Raw genomic sequence first — 26,567 nt, forward strand, 5'->3', positions numbered from 1 at the left:
GATAGCTCATTTCTTTTTGATAATATTCCATTGTCTGTATGTACCACCATTTTTTTACCTATTCACCTACTGAAAGATCCCAGTTGCTCATTTTAGCGATTATGAATAAAGCTTCTCTAAACATATATGTGCAAGTTTTAGTGTGGGCAGACATTTTTAACTCCTTTGGACAAATTTCAAGGAGCCTGATTCCTAAATCTTATAGTAAGAGCATGTTTACTTTTGTTAAAAAAAAAAAAAACAGTCAAACTGTCTTCCAGAGTTACTCTCTACTGAGCTTTATCACAGGTTTCATAGGTACAAGGAAAGGCAGAGATTCAAAAAAAAAGTTTCACAGCAGAGCCGTTCTAAGATGCTAGTGGGCTTCCCAGGTGGCCCTGGGAACCCACCTGTCAATGCAGGAGACATAAGAGAAACTGGGTTCAATCCCTGGGTTGGGAAGATCCTCTGGAGAAGGAAATGACAACCCACTCCACTATTCTTGCCTGGAGAATTCCATGGACAGAGGAGCCTGGTGGGCTACAGTCCACAGAGTCACAAAAGAGTCGGACATGAATGAAGTGACTTAGCCCATACATACACACAAGGTGCTAGCGGTTCAGAGAAGTAGCAGGGTTAATGGAAGAGTGTGGTGAGGACGCCTCCCAGGATATTTCTTACTATAGTTAAAAGCAATTGTTAGGGTTCAGTTCTACAAGTTTTGCAATATTTAAATGTTAAATTTTTAGCAGAGTGTGAAGTCTTTGGAACACTCGGGCAATGGAAGCTCTAATGCCTCCTATTGGTTGGAACTTCTGCAGACTAGTTTTAACACTCATCTGGTTTTGAAGAAAAGATGCCCAGCCAGCATGAGTCCGGTTCTCATGCCTTGCAACACATACTGATACTACAAACAACAAACAAAACTGACTTAAACAATACAGGGGATTTATGAGCTGATTTAACAGGAACGTTCAATTCGGGCTTCAGGGTTGGTTTGATTCAAGGGCTTGCTGGTGTTTTCAAGGATGTGTTACTTCTTGTCATTTCTGTCTTTCATGGTGTTGGTTCAGTTGCAATGCTGGCTTCTTAAATGCTGTGTTAAATTACATACCATGCCATTCAGAAGGAAATAAAGAGTTTCCTTCCTAGAGGCTTCCAGCAAAAAAAGAAAAAGAAAATCTCTAATCCCACTATCCTGAAATGGGTCACATGTTAAGCCCTGAACTGTGGTCAGGGGACCTTATACCTGGAAGTGGAGTTTTTATTATCTAGTCGCTAAGCCATGTTCGACTTTTTGCAACCCCATGGACTGTAGCCTGCCAGAATCCCCTGTCCATGGGATTCTCCAGGCAAGAATACTGAAGTGGATTGCCATTTCCTTCTTCAGGGGATCTTCCCAACCCAGGGATTGAACCCATGTCTCCTGCATTGGCAGGCAGGTTCTTTACCACTGTGCCACCAGGGAAGCCAGAAGTGGAGTTAGCATTCTGTTAAAGGCAAGTCCTGCATGAGGGATGTGTGTCAAGAGCAAATCCAGGTAGTGAACAAGGAGAGGACAGATGTGTGCGAGTGCATACCACATTGTCTATTTTCTTTTAGGCTTATAGGTAATCCTCCTCCCTGAATTAGGCTTCTGTAACACAAGGCAAAGTTACAGCTAGAAGAAAATAAACTTAGACCAAATGAAATCACCTAGCGTGATGGTCCACTGCTGTTAAAAAATATCTTTCATTACGTCCCTTTTTCTGTCTATGAACTAATGTTCCAAATCAGATTTCTATAGATGAAGAAACTTCTGTTGAAAAGTTTCTTTGGGAGCTGCAGATAACTACTAAGTATCATTTTGAGGGCAGTCCAAGTCCCAATCTTTGTCTTAAGAAATCCCTTTTCCTTTGTTCTTGGAAAAAGTATGATTTTCCTGAGACATAAAGTGAATTCTAATTTGGAAATACAATCCTTCTTTATGAGGATGAAAAAATTAAGGCCTGGTAGGTAGCTTGAGTGTATCACAGCCATTTGCCTACATATGAATTTGAAGTTCATTTTATACTGGAGTGGCTTGCCACTTCCTTCTCCAGGGGATCTTCCTGACCCAGGGATCAAACCCGCATCTCCTGTGACTCCTGGATTAGAGGCAAATTCTTTACAACTGAGTCATCAGAGATGCCTATGGCAGAAACATGCCTAATTAATTTGGCATTCTTTTCTATGTAGCTTTTCCTGGAGGAAGATCTAGTTTGATTTACAATGAGCACCTAATTAACAAGTTAATTTTACTCCCTATATATGCTTTGTAGCCATCCTATTAGACTAAGCAGGGGGATTATCAAGGTGAATTCTGCAAGTCCTCTGGTCATTTCCATCACTCAAAAGAGGTATTTATTATGTTCCCAGAAGTGTGTTGGGCATTAACGTGCAATTTGTCATCCAGGCCTTCCAGGAGATCATCGAGCTGGGGAGACAAGCCACGCATTTACAAAGCAGTTCAGGAACAGAGCAGAGCAGTGTGGAATTAGAGATTAGAACGAGTGCTGCAGAGAGTAAGGGTTACAGGGAGAAAAAGTGCAAGAATGGTGATGAGAATGAAGAGAAGGTTGCTCAGAGAGGCTGAGGAAGATTCCTATAGAAGGAGGTTGTGAGTTGGCCCTTACAGAATATTTAGTTTGGGTAGGTTGAGAAAGGGCATTCCAACCATGGAGGAATTGTGGGAGATGAAAGGAAGCATTCCAGTTTCCAAGACTGATAAGAACTTGTGCTACTAAAGAAGAAGGATCATGTTGGGTCCAGAGTATGAGGAACTCTGGACCCTGGGACAGGGCAGGCTACCCTGGAACATCAGAGGGTAATGAGAAAGAGAAGGAGCTAAAACTACCTGGTTCATGGGAAATGACCAAGGAAGGGCGACCAGTTACAAACCAACGTAAGAAGCCAGGGGTGAGGTGTGGGCTGCAGCAAGAGGAGCAGGCATCTTCTTTCTTCAAAGAAGGGTTACAATAGAAGAGAAGAGCTCAGACTTGGTGTTGACTTCCGGTCTTGTAACCATGCGAACAGTTCAGTGGAGTGTGAGGTCACAGGGGGCCTCCAAGCAAAATTATCTTGTAAACAGCCAGATTCAAGCCAAACGTGGACATGATACAGTTGCATGTTGACTTCTGGACCCAAGGTTACTGCCAGCTAGCTGCACAGGTTCTATTATTTCATTACTCTCCCAGTCATGTGATTGAATTATTTAGACTTTTTTTACAGGATCACACTTCCTCGAGAAGCTCCTTTAACAGAGAGGTCCAACCAGAATGCAAAATAATGCTAACTATGGGCTTAGTGACCTAAAGAAAATATTGCATTTTTCCAAGAACTTAATGTCCATCCTAGGAGAATACAGCTTCTTGGTGTATTTATTACTGTGTGCAGAGGGCATGGGGACTTCCCTAGTGGCTCAATGGTAAAGAACTCGCTTGCCAATGCGGGACATTCGGGTTCCATCCCTGGGTTGAGATGATCCCCTGGAGGGGGAAATGGAAACCCACTCTAGTGTTCTTGCCAGGAAAACAGAGGAGCCTGGTGGGTTACAATCGACAGGTTCACAAAGAGTCGAGGACACAACTTAGCAACTAAACAACAGATAGCATAACCTGTTGCTCATTAATAGGGAAAAAAAAACAGTCCCAGCACAAGCACATGCCTACATATGTCATCAAATTGTAAATTTAGGTAGTCTCAAACTTTAGTGTCCATCAATCTAGGGTTTTTATTTAAGATGCAGATCCACTGATTCTAGTGAATCCCTGAAATGTGTATCATTAACAAGTTCCCCAGGTGATTCTGTTGCAGAAAAATATTCTTTTGAACAATACTAGCTTAACTCCCCCTTGTTAGACAGGCTTTCTCAACCAGTGTGCCTGGTCCATTTTACATGTTCAGTAAATATATACTGTAAATACATATACTGTATTGATTCAATATGTCCCCAGCCCTAACAGCAGGAGGGCACACCTGATGACTTCTTGGGTACCTAAATATGCCAGTTCCTCCAAGGAAAAGCCATCATTTTGAGTTATCCCACATAAGAGAATACAGAAAATTGCTATGTACATTCACTTTACTTGAAGTCAGCCATGTGTGTTAATTGCTCAATCATGGCCAACTCTTTTGCGACCCCGTGGACTGTAGCCTACCAGGCTCCTCTGTCCATGTGATTTTCCAGGCAAGAATACTGGAGTGGGTTGCCATTTCCTCCTCCAAGGAATTTTCCTGACCCAGGGATTGAACCCAGGTCTCCCACATTACTGTCTGAGCCATCAGGGAAGCCTCAAAGTCAGCCAATCTGGGGCTTATTTCTATTTTCTCAACAAGTCACTGGCCCTCAACCAAATTATCTTTTTCTTCATTCTTCCACTTAACACACTAGCACACACACACACTATATATATATATATACATATATATATATATACAAACACACATATATATGTATATATTCAGCAGCTCCATGGTTGGGAGATGGGGGAAGAGCAGCAGAAGTGGTTCAAAGATGAAGAAAAACTCCTTATCCAATAAAATCCAACATAAATATGAATTGTACCATTCATTTTTTAAAATACACTACAAATGAGATCTCTAGATCATAGTCTCCTCCTTAGATGATTCTGGGCCTGAAATACTGAGCTAAATTCTAAAGATAGTTTTTGAATCCTTGCAGATTTCTGCTGGTCTTTTAGTACTAATAGTGACATATTTATTTATTCATTGTTTATATTAATATTTAGGATGAAAACTTAAATTGTATTTGACATGATAAGTGACTTTTAATACATTTTTAAGCTAGAAATAGCAAGGGCTGCAAAATAAACACTACTGAGAAATTTATGTAACTTTCATATGACGGTTTTGCTTTAAAGTCTGTTAATATGATTAATAAAACAATCCACAAATGACTTTTCACATTTTGTCCTAGACTTCAAAGACCATTTTCTTTTAAAGATATTGAATTAACTCTTTTGTCTGACTCTCTGCAACCCCATGGACGGGGGCCCGCCAGGCTCCTCTGTCCATGGAATTTTCCAGGTAAGAATACTGGAGCGGGTTGCCATTTCCTTCTCCAGGGGATCTTCTGGACCCAGGGATTGAACTCACATTTCTTGAGTCTCCTGCACTGAAGGCGAGTTCTTTACCACTGAGCCACCAAGGAAGCAACTCTTTGCTTACTCATGCTCTTTTTCCTTCTGCCCAAAGTATTTTAACCTGAGATAATTGTCTGTAGACCTCTAAACATATTTTTAAACCTCCAAAGTTATTTTTATACAGTTTTATGGAGACCAATTTAATCTGCAGAGTTACTTATAAAAGAACAATGTCAGATTGCTTTTAGAAGTGTAACTAACACCCAAGAACTATCTCCCACCACTGAATAGCAACTTTCTGAATATTTAGCAATGCATTTACACGCTAGGGGATGGAAATTAATCTAAATTTAGCATCCTATAAAGGTTCCAATATCTTTGCCTATTTATGAGCTTAATATCTTCTTAGGCATCTCCATCTGAGTAGCTACTTTAAATTTTTAGTCAAATTCAGTAACCCATCAAGTAGATATTAAGGTACAATTTATGAAAATACATAATTAGATATTCCAGACATGAAAAGTCCTCTGGTCGCTAAAGAAAATATAATACTCTAAGTGATTTTAAAGTAGTTACTTCCTGAATGTCTTTTCTTTCCCCACACATTAGACGAAGTTGCATTGTTTATAAAAATTTATTCATACAAATTTTACACACTTTATATAACAGTTATCAAAGACCTAGTTATAGATATCATGTGTGTAATAATACTTGGGTAAGATGTTTTTTTAATCAGTTGCACACAAAATAAGAGCTTCAAGACTAACATCTACCTAAATTATCACTATATCATAAATCTGCTCCAGGTTAGTAAGGCTCTTGGCATTTCTAAAAAGTATACAAAAGATTAAACTGGGTGATCACTGTAAATGCTTGCAACTAGCCACGGGAACACTAAATTAGACTTCATAAGGAAAAGGTTAACTAGCGGCCTATTTCACCACTAACAGCTGACACAAATACAGAAAACTCTGCCCGTTATCCAAGAAACAAATAATTAAAGACTAAAATGCAAGCCAATGTGTTGCAGCATTGTAGGGCCACTAAATAGCCATCTGTGAATCGTGGCGATTTAAAAGGTGAAGAAAGGCACTGAAGCTGCAAACCCCATCCTGTGTCACATTGCCCGAGGAGACTGCAGAATTAAAGAAAGATTGATTCCGTACACAGGACTGAGGCACAGATCGAAGGCCTCTGTGCTTTCACTGTTTGCAACATGATCTCGGGGCAGCATCCATCCCGCCTGGGGAATGCAAATCCAAGTCTGTTTTCTTTGATTTATGACTCCATACTGATCAAATCTGTAAAGGAAAAGGAAAGGTCCTTGACATGCTAACGTTTAATCTTTTCTTGTTTATTTTTTGTGTGTTTTTCAAAAGAACTTGTGCCTGAAATCTGGGGAGTCTGGCTGGCTGGTTTGCCTGCTGTTGCTTGATCTGGTTGCTGGGTGAAGGTTTCTTTTGTTATAGAGATTACCTGACAGGTTCGAGAAATTGACGGGAAACAGACAGACATGCTTTCTGTAGCCAAGAAAGAATACAAGGGGACATTCTCAGGGCCTGATGAAGCTTGCTTACCTCACTCTTGACCACAAATACAAGATAGTACTCATACATATGAAGGTGAGGTTTAAATGATTTATCAGTTAGTACAACTGAGCAACATGTGAACACTACACATTCTAATATCACAAAGGTTGGTTTTATGAAATAAATTTTACTAAGCAATAAGCCATAAATGTAGAAAAATACATTTTACCTACAAACTCAATCAACAAGAAACAAAAGATTCATATATAGTGCATAATTACTTAGCGGTAACCACACACGGGTTCCTACACTTTACAATAAGTGCTAGCATCAAACAACAGGAAAAGAAGCATTCACAAGTTTAAGAGAAGTGACTAAAAAACGGCAAACAGTACGTAAACAGTGCCAGTGCGAGAAGGTGGGAAAGAGGAGTCTTCAGAAAAACCATGGAAGAAAAGGGAGGCTCCTACAGAGCAGGGTTCAAAGGGGAGGATCCTGGCCATTTCACAACATGAGCAGCATGGATAGCACTGGAGAAAAACACATTGTACTTTGCATCCATTTCCAATACCCAGCGCCCAAAGTCAGGCAGGCAGGGGACCTGTGGTGGGACGGGGCTTACCACCAGCCCCCAGGCCTGGGGCTGCCTGCAGCCAGTCCCTCTCCAGGGTCCTCCCCCTACTGCCTTATGCTCTGCCTTTTCCAATATTCCCACTTTGTTCCAATTGCCCTAACCTTGGGATACTGGGGTCCCCAGAAGTACAGAAAAGAGAGCTTCCTATTCAAGTCTCTCTTCTCTGTACAGTCCCCCAACTCCTCCCCCAGGGAGTAGTATGAATTCTGGGGAGAAGCACAATTTAGATCCAGCTGTTGTTTTATCAGGAGAATTTCCTTGTGGGCTGAGAGTCTGAAGAGAGACAAATACACATAAAAATAGAATCAAAGAAAGCGGAAGTATTGGCATTGCCACCCAGCAAGGGGTAGACAGAGCCTCAGTTGAGTTCAGCTGGGATTGAAGCAGCCTGCCCCAGAGACTCCCTGGGAAAGAGAGACCTTCAGCAATCCACCCAAATCATTACCTCAGTCTCCCTGGAGCAGGGCATCACTGTTTATGTACAGTAGCAAATGGTCAGGATTAATATCTTCAGGCCTACTGTGGATAAAAATACTATCCTTTTAATTCCAGTTTACAAAAATAGGAGTAATATTCAAAACAATGATTGTCTATTTTTCTATTTATTTTATATAAAAACAAACAGCTCAGGCGAATCTTCAATCCTTGTGCACACTGTATGAACGGCTCTCTATTATACTTATATATATATATATATACTCTTTATATATTCGTAATATATATGTCAATATCAATAATTGGTCCACAAAGTATATCTGTGCATTCTCTAGTGCTTCGTAAAAAGAAAACAATATTATTATCAAAATATTCATTTAATGGCTTGACTTCATACATAAATACATGTGGGACAGAGCACAAGAGCGATGACAGTTCAGTCAGTTGGGAAAAACGGCTTCTCATTGTGTCAGGGCTGTATACACAGGAGAACTGGTAACTCGTCGCTACAAGTACGGTATTCGCCGTCCTTTGTTTTTAACCCTTTGTTTATACCTTTTCCCTAGGACAGCCGCCAAGTATTTCTTAACAGCCATTTGTTTCCGGTAGCGGCTGTAGCTGTCAGTGAAGATGCCGTCCGAGTGGCGCTTGGAGAGCGGCTCCGAGTCGTCGTCCGCGCCGCCGCCCGGGGTCCCACTGCAAGGAGAGGGGTCGGGAACGGGGTGGCGGGGCGGGAGACATCCGGTGAGTAGACGTGGGGTGAGCAGGCAGACCCCACCCATCGAGGGAATCTTCGGGGGAGGGCGCGAGCTCTCCGCGCCCAGCGCGCCACCCTGCCCCGCCAGGGAGCAGTCGCAGGGAGGGCGGCGATGGTAACCCCCGCTACTCCCTCCCCATCAAAGATCTTGGGGCACCAAGTCCTTATAGGATGGGCCTGGGAAGAGGTCCCGGGCCAAACGCAAGCGATTTAAACCTAACCCCTCTCCAAACGCTGCCCTCTCAGATCTGACCATCAGTGCTTTTGCGCTCAATTGTCCTAACCGTTCCCGGACGCCCCCACCCACGCAGAGAGAAAAGCACCCAAGAGCCCTGAATTTCCCGTTGGCTGTTGCCGTGGAGTTTACATCGATCCCGCAATTCCCAGTCAGAAGGGAGCACTGCTCTCCTACGCGCTAAGTTGAAAAACGTGATAATAATACAAGTCGACAGGCTGCAGGCAATACTTTTCATCACATGAATTATTCATTGCGGAAAACGTATTCTGGTGTCCCATGGGCTCTATTAAAACGTTGCTTTCTGGTGAGAGAAGCTCCCGCAAATCCTGTGCTTTGGGTTTGTCTGGCACGAGCAAAAACTGTTTGCTTCCTTAAGTGTCCAAATTTGAGGATTTGTTTGTTTCGATTTTAATTTAACAGTGAAAGAAATGTGAGGAAAGAAAAAAGTCAAACGTCCCAAGAAACTTGAAGGTTTTGATGGCCTGGAGAGGGGGACCTCTTTTTTTTTTAATTATTCAAAACGGATCAGACATCCCGATTTTCCTACCCGCTCCCCTCCTCGCCTCATTCCCGAGCTCTCCGGCCAAACTTCTGGCGCGGTACCTAAACCTTAGCCTGTGGCAGGGGGCTGGCCGCCCTGTAGACCCTGCGGCGCAGACGCACCCTCGGCCTCACGTGCACGCAAGGACGTAGAAGCAGCCCCGCCCTCCCAGCGCGCGCCGGCACACACACCCACGGCGGCGCGTGCGCGCGCGCCATCACGCGCCGATTAACTCTTTCGCAAACTCTTACCCCAAGCCCTTGGCCATGAGCGTCTGCAGGTATCTCCTGGCGGACAGCTGGTCCAGCACTTTGCGGTAGGCCTTATCAAGGATCTCGTGGGCGACATCTCTAACAGGGAGGCAAAGTGCGCGCCCGGGGGTCACTGACTCAGTGCCCAAGTGGCAGCCCCAGGTCCCCCGCTAGTCACCCTTGCCCCCCAGCGCTCCGGAAGGCACTAGGGAGTAACTCTTGGGATGGTCCCGTGAGTGCCAGGAACCAGAGTTCGTCCTGCCCTCCCAGGACCTCAGGTGTGGAGCCCGGCCGGGGCGTGCACTCACTGCCGCTCCTTGGGCCGCAGACCTTTCGGTCCCCATGCGGCCCTCCTGTCCACACAAACCGGCCCGCTCCTAACTTTCTCTCACTCTCGTGGGGACCAGCCCGGGAGAAGAGAGACTGGAGGGCTTTTATGAAAAAGCACCTACTTGATGGGCCATCCCCTGCCCCTTTCTCCCTCCCAGTGCCCGGCTGCGCGGCGGTACCTTTCCTCCGCTGGGTAGTAGAGCGCGTAGGCATCGCGCAGCGCGGAGGCGGGGCTCCCCACGCCTGGCGGCTCCGAGTCGTAGAAGTCCTGCTGCGGGTTTCCGTCCTCGTCGTACGCCTCGTTCTCCGGCCTGCAGGGGTAGCCAGGGGGCAGAAGGAGTGGTCAGTAGGGTCCTTCCCCGCCTCTGAGAGTACCCAAAGACCCACAGGGGCTCCACGATGTTCCTTCTTCCAAAAGACGCCCCTCGGAGAACTGTCTCTTCTAGGACAAGGGTAGGAGGAGGAAACGACACCCAACAGAAATTCCCATCCCTCCTCTCGGGGTCGAAGGGTCGCCCAGCGGGGGCCACGGCCTCAACGGGCACTGGGAAGCCCAGACGTCTCTGCCGACCTCGCACACCTGGCTGCCGGGGAGGACCGCTCCTATCCCCGGCCTGGCTCTTGAGCCTCCCGCACAAGGAGCGGCGGGCGGAGACGGGAGAGGCCCTGGGAGAGAATCGCTGGCCAACCGAGGACCGGATGGGGAGAGGCCTGGGGCCAGAGGGGGTGGATGGCTGGGGAGTCCGGCGGGCAACCACCCCCACCCAGCCTCCGAGCCCAGGGGAGCCCTTCCCCGCGCAGATGTAGGTCACGGAGAACCTCCGGCTTCTATTTCGGGCGGGAGAGGATCTGGCGAGAACATGAATAATAGATGCCCCTAAACTTAGCCTGTTTGGCAACGGCTCATTCCGTGGCGTGCCCGTGCCCTCCAGTGCGTCTTGCCCGGAGAAAGTACCAGGCACACAGGACTTTTTGAAAATAGCTGGGGGTGAAACAGGGCTTTTAAGTCCAGTAAGTCGATAGTTAGTCGTTTAGAGGTGGCCGGGCGTAGGGACGACGTCTCAACCCCGAGGCAAAGGGAAAGGGTCAGTAGGGCACCGAAAGCCAAAATCTCCCAGTCGCCCTTGCCCACCGCCTCAATCCCTGATAGAGGATGGGAGAGGTGGGTGAATAAACAAAACCCCCTCGCTTTCTGCCTCTGGAGAGACTCGGAAAGCGGCCCAGGCAAGTAGCGCTCTTTAGGTGGATCGGTCATATTCGTTCCTCCCCTCGCCTTTCCTCCATCCATGGAGAGGTAGGGGCAAGGCAGGCACACCAGCGAGCCCGCCCCACACCCAGCCTTTCCTCGGCGACGCGCCTCTCTGCCCTGGTCCCGCTGCCCGGAGTCTCCAGGTCTTTCTGGGCACCTCCACCTCTACTCCGTGCCCAGATGCTGAAATCCTAATACCGAAGCCAGAACCCATCTCTCCGGCCAAATCAGTGGTCAGCGACCTTTGAGGAAATCGCTCTTGGTCGCGGCTCGGAGGAGCAGCTTTGCGGGCAGAACGCGCGCTCCTCGCCTCCCGGAGCCGGGTGCGCCGCGGAGCGCGGGTGCTGCGCCGCGCTACGAGCTTTCACTCGCCCACTGACAGGCCCGGGACTCTGGGGCTGCGGCGGAGAACCCGGGCAGCACCGACCGCTTAGAAACCAGGAATTGAGGAGAAAAGAAAAAAAAAAAAAAAAGGTAGGGTTACTGCAGCCTGGGGTGGGCAGGGCTACCCTCCCAGTACTGCCTGCCAGCTGGCTTTCTTTTTCTCCTTTGCATCCGTTTCAACTGTGTCTCCCCCTCCCATCTTTGTTTCCCTTCTCACATATCGCTTCTCAACTCTACCCGGCCAGCACTCCCCCTCCCCAAGACTCTAAAAGCAACTAGAAAACCTATCACTTGAGAGAAAGCTCTTCTAGTGAAAAGAATTCGAACTGAGGTGAGGGGGAGGGCCGGGGAGCGAGAGGGAGACCCCGCCCCGATAGCCTAGAACAAGCCGTAACAAAGCCAAGTCTACGGGAGCATCACTCTCAACCCCCCAACCTGGGTGCCGGAGCCAAAGTTCTCGGAAGTCGAGCTAAGAATCGGGGAAAGAAGTCAACTCAGGGCCCTGCCCAGCCCCCCTCCCAGGGGAGGGGAGGGGGGAGGGGAGGCTTCTTCGGCCGGTTCGAGGTGCTCTTGCTCCACCCGGGACCCCGGGCCTGTGGCGGGCTGGGGGAGGGGCGCCAAGCCCGGGAGGAGTCCGGCCCAGATCCCCCAAGTGACCGGCGACCGGATCCAGGCTGGTGGCGGCGCAGTGGGGGCGCATGGGGAGACGGAAGTAGCCGGACCGAGGAACTGCAGGAGGGCGACCGCGAGGAGGTGTCGGAGGGGACGGCAAGTCCCAGCCTCCGCTCCGCTCGGGCGGCCAGCACCTACCTGATCCCCGGGAACCGGAGTCCGGAGGCGGCAGGTGAGCCGTAGACGCTGCTGTGCATCAGTATCCCGTAAACGAGCAGGGCCAGCCTCGCTCCGCTACACATGGTCATTCTGCGCAGGACGGGAAAGAGATCACGCAGCAGTCCCAACGCCCCTGGCCTTCCACTACCCCCACCCCTGACCCCCTAGAAATTCCTCGAACTGGGGGAGGCCCAGAGCTCCCCTCCGACTCCCAGGGTTGAATCCGGCTTAACGACAAGCCGGCTCGCCCCGCCACTTCCTTCTCGTTATAGTTAGAAAATACGCCTGTATGTATCCAGTGCCCAGTAACTCGCCAGAGCTGGCGCCCAGAAAAGCTAACTCGTACCCCGATGCCGGCAAAAGAATTAGCAATCAGGTGAGTTGTTTGGTAAGATTTTTTTCCTCCTTGCCATCCAACTCTTACCGCTGCCAGGAGAGGATTTGCTGCCAAGTAGGACGGCGGGCAAAGAGCTTCTCCAAGTTTGTGCGCTGCAGTCACAACCCAAGAGGCATCGCCGTCTGGCGTTAGCGTCTGAGCAGGAGCCGCAGGAACGAGCCGGAGCCGCGGGAGGAGCTGGAGGACTTGTTTGCTGAGTCCTGTTATTCTGTTCAAAAGTTTGACGACGCTCGGAACTAGGACGGAGCGTGACACCGAGAGAAGGGGGGCGAGAGGAGAGATGGAGAAGGAAGACGGAGGAGGCGACGAGCTGAGTGGGGGTGGGAGACAAAGTGGCCTGAAGTCCACCGAGAAGAAAGAAGTGATAAGGAAAGAGGCAAAGAGAGAGAGAGAGAGAGGGCCTCGGCGAAGTCGGCGTCTGGGGCAGCCGCCCGGCCAGGCAGCTCGAGCAGGCAGCGCCTTCGCTGCTCAGAAGTCTCTCTGGCTGCGTCTGAAGCTGCGGTTTCTTCTACTGCTGCCGGTGGTTATTACAGAGGTGACCAGCCCTCTGCTCCTATTTATCTGGGCAGTTAGCAGCAATCTATCCGAACGTGGCTTCAAAACAGACTTTCTTGTCAACATCTGTCTGCCTGTGGCCTTTTAAGTACAGAATATTTTGTTGCACTGTTGCGCTCCGATTTTTATACGTGGAATGACTTCCTTTTTTTTTTTTTTTTTTTCAGTCACGTAATGATCGGGTATCAGAAAAAGACGTCAGCATCCTAGTCCCTCAAGGAACATATTAACTATCCTCTGCTGTCCTCCTGGATAAGATCCGGAGTCATCGACTTCTCATAAACACCTTTCACTCATACTGTACAATTTAAAGGAGTTTAATTACCTTGATGGTTTTCAGTTTTACCCACTTCTCAAGGATGGGTAAAGAATTCATAGAATCTTGAGAATGGTAAAAAAAAAAAAATGTTTTTAACTACGTCTCTCTTGTTTTCTTTTTGCTTTTTCATCAAGCCCCAGCAATCAGAGCTCTGGGCTCTGGAATTAAAGCACCATCAAGCTCTCCTATTAATAAATTTAATTTAGATCTCCTAATGTCTTGCCTATGTTCTTTTAGATAGACAATTAAATGTGGAAGTCGTTCTGTTTCTAAAGGGAAGTCTTGGAGGATTTTCAGTAAATCGCTAATGAGTCTGGCTGTGGTTGACAGTCTGGCTCTGAGTGGAATTGATTAGAGTTATAGATTAGAAAGAGTCCTAAACCCGGCCTGTGGTGCTGTCCAGGCTCGGAGTGCTGAACTAGTTGGTTGCAGATGCTGCAAGCGTTGAAAATTGCTACTAGTTTAATTTTTCACCAGACCCTCTAAATCGGAAGATTTGGGAGTGGCACCCTTATAATGTGGCAATTCATTGTCCAGGTACCCCCACTGTTCAGATGTGTCCCTCCCTTGCGGGGTCCACGAATGCCCTTAATGGTGACAACTGTCTGACCCCTGCCTTTACTGTGGGAGGAAAGTGCATTTTATGTCTGCCCTTTAGTTCTGGTTTGGGGATCTCTACATGGCCTATTTGGATACCTTCACTTTCTGTGGGTCTTACTAATGTTAACAATGAAATGGCAAAATTGTATTTTACAGGAAAACTGAAATTTTAAGAACTGGGGGGTGAGAAATATGTTTCCCCATTTATTTACAACTTGAGCTCTGTGTGAGGAAAGGCAGACAGACTGGGGAAGCATGATGATACGCAGTACAAGTTCACTCCCTGAGGGTTTCCAACAGGAATCCCTTCCATGGAGGTGGCTAAAAATGTTTTAACTGAAAATGAGGTGGAAAGAGGAAAGCCCAAAGGGAACACCACATCCACCCAGAGGCTTCCAAGGCCTGGAGTTATTTAAGAAGATCCGTAAATTTCTACTCCAGTAAGAGAACTCAGGTCTATTTCTTTTAAAAGGGAAGCAGAGCCATCAATAACCATTAGTGTGCATTTTAATTATTTGGATCTTAAAAATTAGAGGAAATGGCAATTTCGTGGGAGTGCTTCCTGTTACTATGATTTAGATCTAACATTTAAACAAGCTATATTAGTTCTACATGCTTCTTCTAAGACAAAATTAGAATGCTTCTCATTCTCAATGCCTTTCCTGCTTATTGGAGATTTAATATTTTCTCCAAGATGACAAACTTTAGATTGCTTCGTTCTCGCCACGAATGGCCAGAAACTGTCACTTCTTAGTTTATTCCTGGGAATACTCAGATTGCCCATTTGCAGTAAAGATTAAAACCACATCTACACGGGAATGAATCGCTTTTTCTCCATCTCCTGTGTTCGCTGCTCTGGGCTGCAGTGTTTACATGCATGTGCTCCGTGGCCACCTCTGCCTCTGGGTAAGCTCGCACACAAAGAGCCGGCGGTGAAGACACGACCGAATAATCCAGCGGAAATAATCCAGCTCTCTCACTAAAGCGCCCGCAGCTATTACCGACTGTGGCTTTCCTGTCTTCCGCCTCTCTTCACGTCAAAGGTGAACCCGATTAAAATCCTTCCTCTTCCCTCCCACGCGAATTCTGAAATGAGTTCAATCTGTAGAAACATCTGAAAATTTCCAAGACTCCTGGTACCGGTTCACGACTCAACTTGAGTCAAGGGAGCCCCCGTGTGGGGAGTTTGTTGACTTCACGGCCTATTAAAGGGGGAAAACCATAAATACCATTAAACTTCGTGCGGAGGATGACGGAACCCACCACCCCCCCGCCCACACACACACACACACAAGAACCCGACCTGCGCCTCTGGTTCACAAAGCCTGTGCCACTGGACTGTTCTCGGCGTGGACCCTGTGAGTGCAGACCTCAGGATCCCGCACCCCAGGATTACCAGCTTCCAGGCCCGAACCCGTCCCCTCAAGTGAAAGACTAAGAGAATTTGAGATTCTGGGTCGCTGAATTTCAAAAACAACAAAGCTTCCGAGACCCACGAATTTGCTCAACACCATCCAAAGATCCGCCCAGCCCCGATCCACAGCTGTCTGGAGCAATCGAACCCGAGATGATAGGGTCGTCCAGCAGAACTTTTCTCCCACTGAGCATCTCCAATTAGGCGAGTTTGATGTCCCATGGGCAAAGATGTTATCGTGTTCTCGAAAGTTCCTGGGCCGCTGGGAGGGGAGAGGCTGGGAAGGCTGAGGAAGAGAGGGATCTAGAAGCTTTGGACCCGGCTCCAGAACTTCATGGGTCTGGGGCTGCTCGGCTGCTTCGGCAGACCCTGGGCGCGAGCGCAGGCTCTTCCTGCTCCCTATTCGATGGAGAGGAATAGGGGGCGACCGACGTCTCAAAGACCAAAACTACCCCCGGTGCCCGAAAGTGGTCGTTTGCTTCGAACCTCGGGAGTGGTCTAATTAGAGCATCAATGCTGCTTTCGGCGGGGGTGAGGAGGAGACATTGTGTCTGGAGGTTTAGGGATGCAGAGAGGAGGAGGTGCGCATCACGCCCGGGATGGAGAGACTCAGAGTCACCCCGCGCGAGGTGACAGGGAGTCCCGGCCAGGCCCGCGCAGGAGACCGCGGTGGCAGACGTGGGCTCGTTCACTCACTACATAAGCAAAGAAGAGAGAAACCATCAGATCGCCCAGGTGTAATTGACAGTGACAGGGAGAAGGGGAGGATCCGAAGAGGGGACTCGGGAGTCAGAACTTCCTGTTTATAAATAACGCAAAGCAACGCCAATCTTCTCTCCAGTCGCCCCACCCCTTACAAACCTCAATGTTCACCAGACCAGGTAGAAGGATTCCAAGGCGGCAAAGTTACTTTCCCGATTGTGGAAGCGAAGAATGGCCCGTAACTGGAATTATGTTCGGTTAGAAGAACTGGTGATACTGCGGAAATCTTCTACCTGAAAAGTCTCACGGAGGTCTCTCGGAGGGTCAGAGGGCAGGCAGTTTCCGGCTAAGCCCGGAGCTATCCAGAAGAAAATGTTTGGAAGCATTTGTTGGAATATATGTTGGTGTTTGATCAAAGACCTTGAATTTCAAATCCGTAATGTATCAACTCCTTTGTGTTCCATTCATCCTTAGGATATGGAAGCATTCAAACTTCTGGTCTGAAATGGTGGATGCTAGCTAGCTACAAGTCAGACTAACACTTGCCTAACTTGTTTTCCCTGGTCACAGACTTATCAGTCTCCTTGAAGTGTCAAGCCTTGAATCCTTAAACAGCTCTCGGTTTTAAAAAAAGAACCCTTAAGCCCTTGAAAAAGTATGATTTGTATTCAAATAGGAGGAATATGTCTAGTCTATGAGTTTGAATTTGCAGATGGCTTCATAGCATTGGCAAATACCTGGCATAAACAAGACTCAGTTTCCGAGGGTAAGACTTCCACTACTTTCCTTCTGGCCTAGCTACTCATCCTGCACAATTACCGTGTGTTCATTTTTCCTTTCTTGGCTGTGTATTTCTCCCCATTGCTCTGTACCGCCACCTTCTGCATCCCCTACCCCATGGATTTTTTTTTTTAACCACATGAAAGGACATGTTTGCGCACATTATCTTCATACACTCCTGGTATAAATAACATTAAACCAGATTGGAAAAGTCTTATATTTTCATTCCATTCATTTCTATTCAGCACCTAGCTAGGAACTAAGCTACAGTAAGCTTTTTCAGTGAGCAATCTCCTTGCAAAACTTCCTCCTCTCCTATGAGTGACAAGAGTAAATTGCAACACTGTATTCAATTTCACTGGAGACTTTTTCTCTCCTGACTCTTCTGTAAATGTAATGACTCATGACTCACTTCATACCGATTATACCTGTAGGGAACCCCAAATGTTCTGCAGTGGAACATCATGACCATCATTTACTGGACTGCCTGCATCATGCCCCTCTGAACTCACGATGTACAAAGGAGCTGATGAGCTTAGCCAGAATGTGTCACGGCTTCTCTGACCTTCAGAACTTAGTGCTTCACCCACTCTGAAAACAATCATCCAAGGGAAACCTTTCCAAACCACATGAACAAAAGTATTCCTCTCAATTCAAGAATAGAATTGCATGTTCACAAAGCCAGGAAATTTTGCTAGTTTTTTCTTCTTTCTTCTCATTAAACTTTTTATTTTCTATTGGAGTATAGCCGATTAACTATGGTGTGATAGTTTCAGGCAGACCGTAGGGGACTCAGTCATACATACATGCCAGTTGTTTAAGATTAAGCAGATGCTCAAGAAGCAAAAACTGGGCCTGAACCTTTGCTGCAGGTTTGGGTGACTTCAACCGCCTCATGTATATGGTTCTTCTAAAGTCTGGTTCTCTGACCATAGTTTACTGGTGATGGGGTTCAGGGCACGCTGCCCCAAATATGCCACTTTGGCATATTGATTATTTTGAATTAAAGCTACTTAAGAAGCAGCTGGTGCAAGAAAAACACTCTGAGCTTCCTTTGTCACCCTGAAAGCAGGAAATAAATCTGCAATGTGAAAGGTACCCTCCCTGTCCCAGGAAGAAGGGGCATGTTTATCATCAGAGAGAGAGAGTTGAGGGCCAAGAAGGCTGTCTAAGCAAACCTTGTTGCTTCTACACTAATTTACTACCCAAGTCCAACTTCTCTGTCTTGTCAGTTCCTCACTAATTTATTTATTTTCTTTATCCGGAAGGTATAAAACTTCCTGCTTTGGTTTTATGTTGCTGTTGTCGTTGAGTTACTAACTCCTGTTCGACCCTTTGTGACCCCATGGACTGCAGCACATCAAGCTTCCCTGTTCTTCACTCTCTCCCGGAGTTTGCACAGATTCATATCCATTGTGTTGATGATGCTATCTGAACTCATAGTCTCTTGTACTCTTCTTATCGTCTCATATTTCTATGCGCTTCCATACACACGAATTAAATTTGGATTTTTTCCTTTTGTTAATATGTCTTACATCAATTTAATTAGCTCAACCAAAGAACCTAGAAGGGAAGAAAAGAAGGGCTTTCCTCCCCTATCCTGGGTACCAAAACTATATACCCCATACTTCACTGTGCAGCACCTTCCAGATTCTCCTGAGATTTCCAGAACACATCCTCTTAAAAACCAAGGAGAAGAAAGTCTTCTAACATTCTGCTCATACAAGTCTTAAATGCAGGAAGAAAAGCTTGGATAGGATCCAGGAAACCCAATATCTTAAATTAGTTTTTGTGACAGCCTCTGAAAAAGTTTGAAGAAAGATCTGTGTGCAAAATAAAACAAGTTTTTTTGCATAAATCAAAAAGGGATATGGTTGTATGAGTTCATAGCATCCCAAACCTCTGTTCTTTGGATTCAAACTCAGCCTTATCTATCTGTGAATATAGGCTTATTTGTAATAATTTGGGAGCTTTTGGTTTTCATTAACCTTATTGCTAGCACCTTGTGTTAATAATACTATCTCTGAAAGTACTTTTTAACCAGTTCTTCTCTCCACCCAAACATACACAGGCATGATTTAATTTTTTAAAAAACTATTATCTTCTTGAAATACAACTATATTTGCCATGAGTTTACTATTTCAAAGTTTCAATTATTGTTTCTTTAAATTATCTTAAGTCCTTCCTTCCAATGGGGCTGCATGATTTTGCTCCTTACCAGTCAATATCAGCAATAACAGTACAATAGCAAAAATAATTATCTATTGAACACTTACTATGATAATTGTCTAATTAGAGTTATTTCCTTTACCCTCAATCTCCTTTCTAGATACTACTATTAATCCATTTTACAGATGAGAAACTAAGACTCCAAGTACTTAGGTAACTTACCCAAAGTCACACAACTACTACATTGTTGTTAGGGAAATTAAAATGGAGGTAGTCCTGTTCAGGAACAGAACAGAGCAGGCCTCTGATCTGCCTGAACACTGCCTGGATTTATGTGCCCGAGAGCTCACCGACTGCTACTAGCGAGTCACGCCGCACTTTTGATAAGAGAGGAAGTGAGGCTTGGAATTTTTTCAACCCCCTGGAGCCCTGGCCAGCCCCCAGCGTCTGGAAAATCTTGTGACTCACAAAATGAAACAAAGAGCATTGTAAATAAGGAAGGTAAAGTAAACCCAGTGCAAACTGATTGATGATATCAGTTTTCAGCCTGGGATTACAATCGAGAGTCCCCCAAAACTGCAGTTTGAAGTCTTACCCATGGGATGGACACACCACCAGAGACCTTCTCCAAGCTGGGACTCCAGATTGCTGTTAACCAGGGTCTTCTCAGCAGTTTTCAAGTTGGGATATTTGTTGATCAGCCCAATTTGGTGATGTATGTGCTGTTACTTTTCTCTGCTGTTTCTATTTGTCTTCTCTTAATGATTGTACATTGAAATTAAGTCAAACAGTCCTCTACCAAATATTCAAATTGTTTATTGTGTGCAGCAAGTGGTTTCTTTTGTAACAAATCCTTCGAACCTAAAACAAAAGTTAAACTGTGGGCAAAGTAGAGATTCAAAGTCTCAGTGACTTCAGACAGTACTATATTATACTAATATATATTGACAGAATATATCATACTAGTTTACATGTTCATTTGACTTCAGACAGTAGTATAATATATTAGCTTACATATTTATTTATTCCAGAGTTGTTATACAAATTACAAATACAAATTACTAATTTAATATGACATGTAACTTGTGATTTGTCTTAACTGAAAATATGTTTATTTTCTTATTAGTTTTTAAATAAAAATTGTGTTTAATGGGAATCAGATGCTACTAACACAACAGAAATTGGTTTTGTTAGATTACAAACATCACATACTTATGAACTTTGTTTTATGGAATAAGTATGTTTCTAAAAATATGTCCATTAATGTGCCCACATTCTTACTTATGTCATCAAATTGTTGAAAGGTTAAAAACATTGCCATCCTGAGTCATTATTTAAAATGATTTCATATCTAAGAGTGTAGCAGAAGTTTCAGTGATGTGTTTAAGTTTAAAAAAAAAAGAATTATTCTATAAGAACACCATTTTAATACCCATCATATCATTCATCACCATATCTTATTAAATCATTGTGTAATTTAATACCACAGAAATCATATGATTGCCAGTGAGTCAAGACTTTTGTGAGTCAAATGAGATGATATATGTAAAAATGTTTTACAAAGAATAGATCCTAGACCAGCATAAGAGATGGAAAATTACATTTTCTGGGCTGCTTCTTTAACAGCAGTGACTTGCTCTCTGTCAGCAATGTCCCATTTAATCCTCTGATTGTCCTGGGAGGTAGATTTGGTACTTTTATTTCTTTTTTTTTTTTTACCAGTGGATAAACTGAGACTCTTGAAAGTGAACTAACTTCACCAAAACACACAGCTAATAAATGACAAAGTGAAATTTCCTACTCAGGACTGGCTGTTTCCAAAGTTACTGTGCTTCCTCCTACCATTTGGTCTTCTCATTCAATTCTGTTCAGTTCAGTTCAGTTCAGTCGCTCAGTCGTGTCCGACTCTTTGCAACCCCATGAATCGCAGCACGCCAGGCCTCCCTGTCCATCACCAACTCCCGGAGTTCACTCAGACTCATGTCCATCAAGTCGGTGATGCCATCCAGCCATCTCATCCTCTGTCATCCCCTTCTCCTCCTGCCCCCAATCCCTCCCAGCATCACAGTCTTTTTCCAATGAGTCAACTCTTTGCATGAGGTGGCCAAAGTACTGGAGTTTCAGCTTTAGCATCATTCCTTCCAAAGAAATCTCACGGCTGATCTCCTTCAGAATGGACTGGTTGGATCTCCTTGCAGTCCAAGGGACTCTCGAGAGTCTTCTCCAGCACCACAGTTCAAAAGCGTCAATTCTTCGGCACTCAGCCTTCTTCACAGTCCAACTCTCACATCCATATATGACCACTGGAAAAACCATAGCCTTGACTAGACAGACCTTAGTCAGCAAAGTAATGTCTCTGCTTTTGAATATACTATCTAGGTTGGTCATAATTTTCCTTCCAAGGAGTAAGGGTCTTTTAACTTCATGGCTGCAATCACCATCTGCAGTGATTTGGGAGCCCAAAAAAATAAAGTCTGACACTGTTTCCACTGTTTCCCCATCTATTTCCCATGAAGTGATGGGACTGGATGCCATGATCTTCGTTTTCTGAATGTTGAGCTTACTGTACAATTACCATTATTTTAATTACTTTATTATTCTTATTGTTTTTTGTTTTTTTTTTTTGCCATGTCGCTAGGCATGTGAGGTCTTAGTTTCCAAAACTTAGTTTCTAGACCAGGGATTGACCCCACACCCCCGAACTGGAAGAGCAGAGTCTTAACTGGACCAACAAGGAAGTCCCACCATTATTATTAAAGGGGAAAAAGCATCAGCTTTCATAAAAAGCACATGATTATTTAACAAAACATGAGTTTTAAGCCAGTAGTTTGAACAACTCTTCTTGCTTTTTCTGAACATTTTAAATAAATGAAGAGGTTCTGTGTAAGTATCATTTTAAAGGCATTTTAAAGAGATAAGTAATGAATAAGGTTGTACTGACAGGTATTTAAAAATGTGATAAAGTTGCAATAACTAAAACAGTGTTGTGCTGATGAATAATACATAAGAGGAATAAATATCAAGTATATAAACACAAAGAAATAAGCACTACTGGGACTTCCCTGGTGATCTAGCAGTTAAGAATCTGCCCGCCAATGCAGGGGACATGGGTTCAATCCCTGATCCTGGACGATTCCGCATGCCTTGGAGCAATGAAGCCCCTGCACTACAACTACTGAGCCTGTGCTCTAGCACCCAGTGCTGCAATTACCAAAGCCACCTCTCCCTCGACCACATGCTCCACAACAAGAGGAGCCACTGAAATGAGAAACTTGTACTCCCCTAGAGAGTAGCCCCCCCTCACCACAACTAGAGAAAGCCTACACACTGCGGTGAAGACCCAGTGCAACCAAAAAGAAATAAATAATATTTAAAAAAACCACACTACTACGTAATTTTTAATGGAAAGAATAGAATACTGGGACACGGGATGTCTGGGACTTCCAGAAGCTGGAAGAGGCAAGGATGGTTCCTTCCCCAATAGGTTTCACCAAGCAGATGGTCCTGTCAACTTGACTTGGACTTCTAACCCCTGGACCTGTGAGATAATGAATTTCTGTGGTTCTGAGCCACCTGGTTTGTGCTACATTGTTACAGCAGCTCCAGGAAACTAATATATATGGTATAATCCCTTCTCCCACAAAAGGTGTAGGTAATTCCTAGAAAGAAAGTGAAAGTCACTCAGTCATGTCTGACTATACAGTCCATGGAATTCTCCACGCCAGAATACTGGAGTAGGTAGCCGTTCCCTTCTCGAAGGGATCTTTCCAACCCAGAAATCAAACCGGGATCTCCTGCATTGCAGGCAGATTCTTTACCAGCTGAGTTACCAGGAAAGAATCCACTTCAGTATTCTTGCCAAGAGAATCCCCATGGACAGAGGAGCCTGAGGGGCTACAATCCATTCCCAGAGGATGCTGGGAAATACTGACAACTACCCTGATGCACCACCATAAAGCAATTCATAGAGAATTGGGGAGCTACTCCTGCTTGCAAGACCTACCAGACCTTTTAGAACTAACACCCAAAAAAGATGTCCTTTTCATTATAGGGGACTGGAATGCAAAAGTAAGAAGTCAAGAAACACCTGGAGTAACATGCAAATTTGGCCTTGTAGTACAGAATGAAGCAGGGCAAAGGCTAATAGAGTTTTGTCAGGAGAATGCACTGGTCATAGCAAACACCCTCTTCGAACAACACAAGAGAAGATGCTACACATGGATATCACCAAATAGTCAACACAGAAATCAGATTGATTATATTCTTTGCAGCCAAAGATGGAAAAGCTCTATACAATCAGCAAAAACAAGACCGGGAGATGACTTGCTGGGAGAAATATCAATGACCTCAGGTATGCAGATGACACCACTCTTATGGCAGAAAGTGAAGAGGAACTAAAAAGCCTCTTGTTGAAAGTTAAAGAGGACAGTGAAAAAGTTGGCTTAAAACACAACATTCAGAAAACTAAGATCATGGCATCCGGTCCCATCACTTCATGGCAAATAGATGGGGAAATAGTGGCTGATTTTATTTTGGGGGGCTCCAAAATCACTGCAGATGGTGATTGCAGCCATGAAATTAAAAGATGCTTACTCCTTGGAAGGAAAGTTATGGCCAAACTAGATAGCATATTAAAAAGCAGAGATATTACTTTGTCACAAAAGGTCCATCTAGTCAAGGCTATGGTTTTTCCAGTGGTCATGTATGGATGTGAGAGTTGGACTGTGAAGAAAGCTGAGTGCCAAAGAATTGATGTTTTTTCTTGAGAGTCCTTTGGACTGCAAGGAGATCCAATCAGTCCATCTCAAAGGAAATCAGTCCTGGGTGTTCACTGGAAGGACTGATGCTGAAGCTGAAACTCCAATACTGTGGCCACCGCATGTGAAGAGCTGACTCATTGGAAAAGACTGTGATGCTGGGAGGGATTGGGGGCAGGAGGAGAAGGGGATAACAGAGGATAAGATGGCTGGATGGCATCACCGACTCGATGGACATGAGTTGGAGTGAACTCCGGGAGTTGGTGATGGACAGGGAGGCCTGGGGTGCTGCGACTCATGGGGTTGCAAAGAGTCGGAAACGACTGAGCAACTGAACGGAACTGAACTGACTGCCTAGAAAAGAATGGATTTTTACAGCTGTAAACTCAAATATGCAAAACTGTACTTTATTTTCCTGTAACTGAATTTCATTTCTGCCCTGAGCTTCTATTACTACACGACAGCAGAAATGGTCATCTAATAATTTCTAGGTAAACTCAGTCAAATCAGACATCATTTCACGTTTTTAGTCAGTCAATCCAGGAAGTTTTTTTTCCCAGTAAATTCCAGGGACACCCACCCCCCTACCACATTCTACTCTTGTCCAACTCTGCAACCCCATGGACTATAGCCCTCCAGGCTCCTCTGTCTATAGGACTTTCAAGGAAGAATACCAGAGTGCATTGCCAAGCCCTTCTCCAGGGAATCTTCCTGACACCAGGGAGATCCAAATCTCTGACATCTTCTACAGGTGGGTTCTTTACCACTAGAGCTGCCTGTCCCTGGAGACCACTTCTAGCCATGAGCCTTCTCTCAGCCAATCCTGCTCATCTCTTGAGCACTTGGGAATGATTAAAATCCTGCTTAACTCTTGAGCACTTGGAGATCTTGAGCACTTGGGGAGCATTAAAAAATGCTCTCCTGCAAGCCCACAGGTAGACTCAGAGGGCAGGCTCAGGCTCTCTGCCCACACCTCCCCTCTGGGCTTTGTCACTGCCAAACGATACTTAGGGAGGGGACTTCACTGTAAAGCTTGGATTTATCCTCGGCTCTCACATAGTCACACAAAAAAGGCAATGCCAAAGAATGCTCAAGCTATCACACAACTGCACTCATCTCACACACTAGTAAAGTAATACTTGAATTCTCCAAGCCAGGCTTCAGCAATATGTGAACAGTGAACTTTCAGATGTTCAAGCTGGTTTTAGAAAAGGCAGAGGAACCAGAGACCAAATTGCCAACATCCACTGGATCATCGAAAAAGCAAGAGAGTTCCAGAAAAACATCTATTTCTGCTTTATTGACTATGCCAAAGCCTTTGACTGTGTGGATCACAAGAAACTGTGGAAAATTCTGAAAGAGATGGGAATACCAGACCACCTGACCTGTCTCTTGAGAAATCTGTATACAGGTCAGGAAGCAACAGTTAGAACTGGACACAGAACAAAAGACTGGTTCCAAATAGGAAAAGGAGTACGTCAAGGCTGTATATTGTCACCCTGCTTATTTAACTTATATGCAGAGTACATCATGAGAAACGCTGGACTGGAGGAAGCACAAGCTGGCATCAAGATTGCCGGGAGAAATATCAATAACCTCAGATATGCAGATGACACCACCCTTATGGCAGAAAGTGAAGAGGAACTAAAGAGCCTCTTGATGAAAGTGAAAGAAGAGAGTGAAAAAGTTGGCTTAAAGCTCAACATTCAGAAAACGAAGATCATGGCATCCGGTCCCATCAGTTCATGGTAAATAGATGGGGAAACAGTAGAAACAGTGGCTGACTATTTTGGGGGGGCTCCAAAATCACTGCAGATGGTGATTGTAGCCATGAAATTAAAAGAAGCTTACTCTTTGAAAGGAAAGCTATGACCAACCTAGATAGCATATTCAAAAGCAGAGACATTACTTTGCCAACAAAGGTCCGTCTAGTCAAGGCTATGGTTTTTCCAGTGGTCATGTATGGATGTGAGAGTTGGACTGTGAAGAAAGCTGAGTGCCAAAGAATTGATGCTTTTGAACTGTGGTGTTGGAGAAGACTCTTGAGAGTCCCTTGGACTGCAAGGAGATCCAACCAGTCCATCCTAAAGGAAATCAGTCCTGGGTGTTCATTGGAAGGACTGATGCTGAAGCTGAAGCTCCAATACTTTGGCCACCTGATGCGATGAGTTGACTCATTGGAAAAGACCCTGATGCTGGGAGGGATTAGGGGTAAGAGAAGGGGACAAGAGAGGATGAGATGGCTGGATGGCATCACCGAGTCGATAGACATGAGTTTGAGTGAACTCTGGGAGTTGGTGATGGACGGAGGCCTGGCGAGCTTCGATTCATGGGGTAGCAAATAGTCGGACACGACTGAGGGACTGAACTGAACTGAACTCCTGCTTGCAAGCACAGGCAACCTCTCTATCTGTTTTATACATATACCCTCAGCTTCCATTTTGCTATTGCTTTTCATCTTTAAATTGGGATATGTCTGGTCGCCCTCAAAGGATTTCTGCATAGAATTATTATCTTGTTGGGAAGCACTTTGAAAAGACTGGAAGGACTAAGACTGCAAGGCTTTCATTTCCTCCTACGATGGATTCGGACA

General features: G+C 45.3%; 1 protein-coding gene across 1 annotated transcript; it reads right to left on the reverse strand.

Annotated features, from left to right (window-relative positions):
* Positions 1-5,720: 5,720 nt before the first annotated feature.
* Positions 5,721-13,066, reverse strand: ADCYAP1 (adenylate cyclase activating polypeptide 1). The gene is made up of 5 exons (XM_040264689.1): positions 12,706-13,066; positions 12,261-12,371; positions 9,997-10,128; positions 9,488-9,586; positions 5,721-8,396 (listed from the first exon to the last, which is right to left on the reverse strand). Exons 2-5 carry the CDS (start codon positions 12,368-12,370, stop codon positions 8,207-8,209), a joined length of 531 nt encoding a protein of 176 aa, XP_040120623.1. The 5' UTR covers position 12,371; positions 12,706-13,066; the 3' UTR covers positions 5,721-8,206.
* Positions 13,067-26,567: the final 13,501 nt, after the last annotated feature.

The sequence above is a fragment of the Oryx dammah genome, unplaced genomic scaffold (genome assembly GCF_014754425.2).
Source record: "Oryx dammah isolate SB20612 unplaced genomic scaffold, SCBI_Odam_1.1 HiC_scaffold_22, whole genome shotgun sequence".
NCBI lineage: Eukaryota > Metazoa > Chordata > Mammalia > Artiodactyla > Bovidae > Oryx > Oryx dammah.

Bases quoted from the DNA above. Each gene is read 5' to 3' on its own strand.
- ADCYAP1 (XM_040264689.1), bottom strand. From the start codon at position 12,370: ATGACCATGTGTAGCGGAGCGAGGCTGGCCCTGCTCGTTTACGGGATA. The intron at 9,587-9,996 runs GTACCGCCGCGC...CCTCCCTGTTAG, and splicing joins TACTACCCAGCGGAGGAAAG to AGATGTCGCCCACGAGATCC. The intron at 8,397-9,487 runs GTAAGAGTTTGC...CTCTCCTTGCAG, and splicing joins CTCATGGCCAAGGGCTTGGG to TGGGACCCCGGGCGGCGGCG.